Source organism: Chrysemys picta, chromosome 4, assembly GCF_011386835.1.
Source record: "Chrysemys picta bellii isolate R12L10 chromosome 4, ASM1138683v2, whole genome shotgun sequence".
NCBI lineage: Eukaryota > Metazoa > Chordata > Testudines > Emydidae > Chrysemys > Chrysemys picta.
Window position 1 is genome coordinate 145,981,652 of NC_088794.1, and position 8,015 is coordinate 145,989,666.

Sequence of the window (8,015 nt, forward strand, 5' to 3'; positions counted from 1 at the left end):
TTTCAGGTAGTTGAAGGCTGCTATCAAATCCCCCCATTCTTCTCTTCTGCAGACTAAACAAGCCCAGTTCCCTCAGCCTCTCCTTGTAAGTCATGTGTCCCAGCCCCTTGATCATTTTCATCTCTTTCCTATCTGGTGACTTACACCGTTACAAAGGCTTACAATGCAAATGCTCAAATACTGCCTTACAACATGGGATATGATGTTGTAAGTGAGAATAATGCCTGCAGCAACTCAAAATCTAAACACTAAGCACATTCTTAGAATTGTACCTATTTGACAATTACTGACACGCAGCTGAAATCAGTCTGGCTCACCTGTGTATTTGGCATTGTTCAGTTGAGGGAGGGGGACCTTGGTATGAGCTGGCACCTAGTCTGCCAGCATGACAAGGCACACGTGTTGGCGTGTCTTAGTCTGGCTAGAGGTCCATTTCAGTGCATATTGCTTATTTTTAGTGTTTGCTGGTTGCTCCTCCATGCTAATGTTAATGTCCGCAACAAATGTTCTTGGCCTCCATGGTTTTGTTAATTAAAAAGTTAGTATGGTAGTGGAGATGTCACTGGATTAGAGACTGCCGGCTGATTCTATATGAATGATGCAAGACACAATAAAAACTTAAGGCACTGAGGGGTAGGAGAAATGCTCTAGAGTTGGGAAACACTGCTGGTCAATATTCATAATACTGAGTACTTGAATGCAAAACCAGGGGAGATTATCCCTGCCTACCCTCGTATTTTGTTCCATTTTTGACTCTAACTAGAATGTCCCATTAACCTGTCAACACTGGACTTCTCTTGATCAGTCTCTTTCTAAGATTATTCTCATGAATGTTCACAAATGCAAAGCAATGCGCTCTGGAAAACACATTTCCAACTATCCATGCAAAATGATGGGGTCTAAATTAGCAGTTGCACTCATGAAAGAGATCTTGGAATCGTTGTGGATGGTTCTTGGGAAAAATCTGCTCAATGTACAGTGGCAGTCAAAAAAGCTAACAATGTTAGGAACCATTAGGAAAGGGAAAGATAAGATAGAACATATGTCAGTATATAAATACATGGTATACCCACACCTTGAATAGTGAGTGCAGTTCTGGTTGCCCCATCTCAAAACAGATAAATTTAGAAATGGAAAGGTACAGAGAAGGGCAACAAAAACGATTAGGGGTGTGAAACAGCTTCCGTATAAAGAGAGAGTAAAAAATCTGGGACTATTCAGCTTGGGAAAGACACAACTAAGGGAGGGGATATGAGAGAGGTTTATAAAATCATGAATGGTATGGAGAAAGTGAATAAGGAAGTGGTATTTACCCCTCCATATAACACAAGAACCAGGGGTCATCCACTGAAACTAATAGGCAGCAGGTTTAAAACCAAGAAAAAGAAATACTTCTTCACACATAGCAGTCAACCTGTGGAACACGTTGCCAGGGACGTGGTGAAGGCCAAAAGTATAACTGGATTCGAAAAAATTAAATTCATGAATGACAGGTCTATCAATGGCTATTAGCCAAGATGGTCAGGGACACAACCTCAGGCTCTGGGTGTCCCTAAACCTCTGACTGCCAGATGCTGGGAGTGGACAATGGGATGGATCACTTGATAATTGACCTATTCTTTTCATTCCCTTTGAAGCATCTGACATTGGCCACTGTTGGAAGACAGGATACGGAGTTAGATAGACCATTAGTCTGACCCACTGTGGCTGTTCTTTTGAATGTTTCATAACATAACTGTACATTAATTGCTGACTAATTAGTCAGTCCTACAACTAATAGTGATGGGGATGCTGCATCCAAATTTGATCTGAAAAATTATGGGATTCATACACTCTTCTATTAAATAATAATAAAAAAAGACTAATATTAACTAGTAGAAACAATTCCAGGGAATTTTAAAAAGCTCCCTGGGGCACTGTATTCTCTCTTTTTTAAAAAATGTAGTATTCCTTTATGGTATAAGCCACTCCAAAAATCAGAGCAGTATTCCACTGCAAGAACCCAAAACGAAAGATCAGATACTGACTAGTCTAGCTCCCCCCCCCTGCTCCCCCCCCCTGCCCCCCCCGAAGATGAGAACAAGGGGGGAAAAAACCTACTGTTTTAAGAATATAAGGTGGTGATGGTATCGTGGAAAGGAATCTTGCTTCTTAAATTATATCTCATTTTGACTATGCCCCTAAAAGAGATTTTAAATAAGAACCTTTTTTTTTCCATCCATTTTTTCTAGTACTTATTGGTGTTGACTTAATAGTAATGAATGAGACCTTGTGAGCCATCTTTAATATTGTCTGAGTTCTTAAACTGTTTTTAACTGTTTTTTCTAGGTGCCAAGGAGCGTTCTGAAATCTATGAGGCATTTGAAAACATCTATCCTATTCTAAAGGGTTTCAAGAAAGCGTCTTAAAATTTCTTTCCAAAAAAAATCAAGAGGAATATATAGGTTTGTATGTTTATGCATAGAACCAATGTAACAGTATTCCTATATCTAAATACAGATTTGTGGATTACTAGGCCTATAAAGCCATTTTGAACACACTATAAACTATGACTAGATAAATGCACTCTTTTGTAAGTAGCATGAAACAATTTTGCTGTAAAACTTGATGTTTCTAATGAGTTTGGTCATTGTATCAAGTTCTGTTAAAGAATTCACAATAAGCAAAAGTACATTTACTTTTGAACAGGAATGTAAATTAGCACCATTATTGCACTAAAAAATATTTTACCGTACAATTAATGGAAATCTGTTTTTCTGCAGTAGAATGGATGTATCCATGGAGGTTAGTCCATAGATCAGTCTAGTTAAAATCCATAAGGTTTTGATCAATATTTTGTAGCTCTGACAGCTAATTTCATGTTAATTGAGACCTTATTTTTGTGTATAATATATCTTACAAAATTTAATGCGAGCCTTTTTACTCGTGTCAAACATCCAGACACATGAGTTCACAAATGATCTTTGTATCATTCTCTGGCTCAGAGAATGATACAAGATCAGGTGAATTATGTCATATGCTGCTGTTGACACTCCCCTCACTGACAATAAGTGAAGACCCTTGGTGGCACTGGGTCAGGGTAAAGTTGTCAATGAGGGCTAGTGTGAGTGTCAGCTGAAAACTGACAAGCTACCTGTTATCTTAAAATCACCAGCCATAGTGGACACAGGTTCTACGAAGTATCTGGAGTTGGGTTTGGACAAGTAAAGGGTAATCTAAAATCTGATAAAAAGAACAGGAGTACTTGTGGCACCTTAGAGACTAACAAATTTATTTGAGCATAAGCTTCAGCCCACGAAAGCTTATGCTCTAATAATTTGTTAGTCTCTAAGGTGCCACAAGTACTCCTGTTCTTTTTGTGGATACAGACTAACACGGCTGCTACTCTGAAACCTAAAATCTGATGTTTCCATTTGCATTATCACAGCTCTCTCGAAGTGCAGGGTATGTAAGTACAATCGGGTCTGAACCAACAAAACTTCTCAACTTAGTTTAGAAAACTACTTTAATATACTGACTTTACCATCTTACTTTAAATCATAGAAAAAATACAAACTTTATTAGGGTTTATTTATTTATTTTAAAGTAGCTAGAGAACCAGTCGAGGCTTAGCTAGAGAACCAGTTGAGGCTTAGCCAGAGCTGAGATCCCACCAACATCCTTGAGACATTCGATAACTTCAACATCAAACACGCGTAGTCCGCTCAAGATCACTGCACCAGGCAGTGTGACCACAGTTGATGGCATTGCACTGGTATTGTGTAGTGAAGCTCCCAGATTTGGTTTAATCCTGCAAATCCACAAATCTGTGGGGTGGGCCTACAGTGGTACCAAGTAGGGTCAGGGGGTGCACTCCTTTGTGTGTCAATAGAGAATCTAAGAGCACAGTCTGCTGAGTTGTTTTTGTCCGTCCTGGCAACATGGCCAAAGAGCCTGCAACACTGCTTTTAAATGTAATGAGTGACTGAAGGAAGGCCCAATCTCTGCAAGATTGACATTTCACACACAGTCAGACTACTTTTTGCTCATGATTCAATAACTTCCCAAGTAGGTAATCTATTTTATGCCCCTTCTTTCCTCTTCTGTCACTGTTTTTTTAAATATTACTACTTTTTGTTTCATGCAAATTTACAAGTCTTGTCCCCATACAAACTGGCAACACTCATTCATGAGGAATGGTGAAGCAGCATTATCAAAGTGCAAAAGTCAGCTCCTTGTCTATATGTCAGAGGTAAATGCAATATAGCAATGCTCTCCTCAGGATAGGGTTTCAGAGACTGGAGTTTTTATCTGTTTCTTTCATTGAACTGCAACTAGGATAAACCCCACAAGAGAATAAAGCTGTGCTGGTATTAGCTTTCACACTACGGAGCCACTAGAGGTCACTGTTGAGTGCCTTCTTGTGAAATGAAGAAAAGCATAACCCATTGCCAAGAAACTTTCCCTACCCTTCCCTCTGTGTCTCTCCCTCCACCCCTTGTATCAGACAGCAGACGCAGTATATCAAGCCTCTGCCCATGATAAGACTTAACAATCATGTCTGGGAGTTTTATCTTCCATTTCAACTTGTCTAATTTGGATTGTCAAGTTGCCATGTAATCCAATGCTATTTCTGAAGCCTTTCCTATCTCCTAGAGTCATGCATAGTTAGTTGTTGTTTTTTTCATCGCTAATGGAAAAATCATCTCATTCTTGATAACTTGATGAAATCTTTCTTCCATTCCCTTGTGTTAAATCTCTATTCTAGGAGCAATATTTGAATTGTGAATTTCCATACTTTAAATGTTCTCCAGTTTAACCTTAGCTTACAATTTCCTGGCTCTCTAATAATAATCTTTAAAACTATAGGCCTGATTCTTGGTTGCACTAAAGCCAGTTTGTGAAGTTCTGGTAGCTTTAAAGTAGTTACAAATTAGTTTACATTGGGAGCAGCATTCTGAGTTTGAAAGTGAAAAGCAGCCCGTCTTGGTCTATATTTAAAGTTTTATTCCAACAGTTATACCAGCAACGCTTTCATATCTGTATAACTATCTAAATGATGGTGTGTTCACTGCTTTAACTATGGCAGTATATTTAAGGCAGCAAAACTTTAAGGTGTAGACAAGGTACCTCATAAATGAGAATTAGGCCTAATTGGTATGTTGTTTTCTTTCATTCTTGATATTGTCCGGCTTTTGTCTTTAAAAAGTTTAGTAAGTTTGTCTTGGTTCTACCTATTTTGTTTTTATGAAGCAGTATACTAGTGTCCAGGTTCTGGTAGGGATTTGTAGCAATTCAATGGGCTTTATTTTCCCCTCCCAATGCCTTGTACACTGAATTTTATTCAAGTTCTGTCTTGGGAATGATCTTTAATTCAGAGCAGTTGATATTTTCTTTTTTTTGGTTTCATTCTTAATCTTAATGTTTTGTGGAGGAGGAAATGTATGTGGATTTTGACTGAGATTACTACTATGGATCACTATTTGCATGCTGGTTATGACAGTAGCTATGGGGGGGGACGATAGGTTGTGCAGTGTCAGGTGAAATGGTAAAACTTTTTGTAGCCCTGACTCATGTCCTGTAACCTGAGCAAGGAAATGCTTTCAAGAATGCCTATAAATAGTGCAACAAAATGGCCGGAAGAGGAGTCTGTTAGACTTTGTTTTGGAAAGGTCACTTGTGTTTGGGTAGTACTGAGTCACTTAACATGAAAAATTGAGTTAGAGAACTTTAGAGTGATTCTAGATGGAATGGCTGGCTTGGAAGGGAGAAGCCCTGGTACCTCAAAACATACAGGGATTGTAGAGATGAAATTGGTGCATGAGGGGGTTCTGGATGCTGTCATGATACCATATAGTACTAGGTCAGAAATAAGCCTAGTGCCCAGACATGTGCTCTGCATTGAGAAGTGTATACATCAGAGCTCATGATGTCCTATTTTGGGCAGGTGTGAATGATGCTGAAGAAAAAATATTAGTGTGAACTCTGCAATCAACTCAAGAAGCAGAATGGAGAAGAACCACTGAAACTAAATGAGATTCCTGATCCAATGCTGGTGCAAATCTGCTTGAACTAGATGAGGGAAAGTCCAGTGAGTGGACACAGGTGGTTCCATTTATTTAAAAAAAAATTAACTGCTTGTCATGGGATTTTAGATGAGCTGGTCCATAATTCATGATTGACTTATTTGGGCAATTTTTTTTATTATATCAATACAAGTACACCCCATCAAGACTTTACTATGTACAGTCAACTGTGTTACCAGAAAAGTAGTACTTATTTCAAACCGCTTGAAACAAAAGAACTGTTGGCTATAAGAGATTCATGCTGACCACTGTTAGACTATCATTACACTGCAAAATGTCGTAGTAGGGTCACCCATTTTAGAGGCTTTGACCCAGGGGGGAAATACCTTTGCCAATTTCCAGTGGGTATCTTGCACCAAAGACTTGTAACCCTGCGGTAGTTGCAAAAGAACTATATAAACTAGGAAACTGGAATTAGAATGACCAGATGTCCTGATTTTATAGGGACAGTGCTGATATTTGGGGCTTTGTCTTATATAGGCTCCTATTCCCCCCACCACCACCACCACCTCCTGTCCTGATTTTTCACACTTGTTGTCTGGTCACCCTAACTGGAATAGAAGACAAAATTGCCAAATAGTTAACCTAGGTGTATATGCAAGAGTTAGATTTCAATCCAATGGCTGGCACGCTTGATGCTAAACTGTCTGCATCAAGTACATACAGCAGGGACAGAAACCATATCAACAAAACCAAAGATGGCTCTGCTTTTCTGGGGCTATCCAGAATGCACAAACGCACTCTGTCACTTATTTTCCAGCAAATGCAGGCCTTCCTGGGGGCATCCCAGAGGCCAGAAAAGGCTATTGCTGAAGGAGCAATTTTGACAAGCAGCTGGCTGATCAGAAAGTTAGGAAAGATAGTGAGGTTTATTTATACTATATTTTTAAAATAAAAAGGGGATGCTGCAGTAGTAGTGAATGAGGTGGGGTGGTGGTATTGCTCTGTCAGGGGCCAGGGAAATAACTTTTTGTAAGCCTGAGCTATGTTGTGAACAGGGCTAAGAAACAAAGACCAACTTGTAAGCAGCACTCCTGTGTGTTCTGCCTTTATTAAAGGGGCAGTTTACACTCCTAGTCATGCTGTTTTTAGAGGCTTAGGGCAGACAGAGTAGTCCTCTTCGTTTCCCCACCCCCAACCTTTGTAACTGGTCATCTTATTTTTAATAAGGAGGTGGGTGTATGTAATGCAGCGAGGGTGACTGTGCTGCTCCAATTCAAAGAGAATGGAGTGTGAAAACTGTAAAAGTTAATTTAAGGGACTCTCTCCTACACTGACTTAAGCTACCGTGACACATACTAAACTCCTGGGTGTAAAAGGAGAAGTCTGTTATGGGAAGGGATGGGTGGCTACGTAACTTGCAGAACAGTAAATACAGGGCTTCTGTTTTCATGGAGGAAGGGAGGTCATTCTCCAGTTGGTGCGGATACAGGTATCTTACACCAGTATTGCTAATCCCATTGCCTGTCAGTAAGTCCCACCGTTCAGCCGCCATTACATTTCAAAAAAACCACATTGGGTTCTCTGTCTACCACTGGCACAGCTGTGGGTGTTCATGTTTTCAAGTAAGTCTCCCACAACCAGCATGGCTAAACTGTTCTGTTGCTGACGGAAACAGATTCTTTGTATAATCAGAGGCTGGCGGGAGCTGGGGCATTGAGGGGGAAAGTGTGTGGTCCTAAGATCACACTGAGGGAGCTGGCTTGGCCTGTGCATGTTGTTGCCTAAACTGCCCCTAGTCAAGGCCAAGCCTGAGTCCTAACCCATGTGCCCTGCAGCCCCCTCTCTCCATTCCCCCATCCCTTCCTTCCTTTATGGGGGCCCTTTGCTCCAACACTCCTGCCCCACAGGACTGCTGCCCTCAAGCTTGCCCCTTATCCCTGGCAGTCCCCAACTCCCCTCCCCCCATTGCCTGCCTGCCCACTTACCATTCCCTCTGCCTGCCTGATT

At 40.5% G+C, this 8,015-nt stretch overlaps 1 protein-coding gene across 1 annotated transcript in view; it reads left to right on the forward strand.

Moving 5' to 3' along the window:
- TBPL2 (TATA-box binding protein like 2) overlaps nt 1-7,609 on the forward strand; it is a 28,026-nt gene extending 20,417 nt beyond the window's left edge. The window contains exons 7-8 of the mRNA XM_024107585.3: nt 2,329-2,444; nt 5,927-7,609. Coding sequence (XP_023963353.3) covers nt 2,329-2,408 — 80 coding nt within the window. The 3' untranslated portion in view covers nt 2,409-2,444; nt 5,927-7,609. The remainder of the gene's footprint in view (nt 1-2,328; nt 2,445-5,926) is intronic.
- Nucleotides 7,610-8,015: the final 406 nt, after the last annotated feature.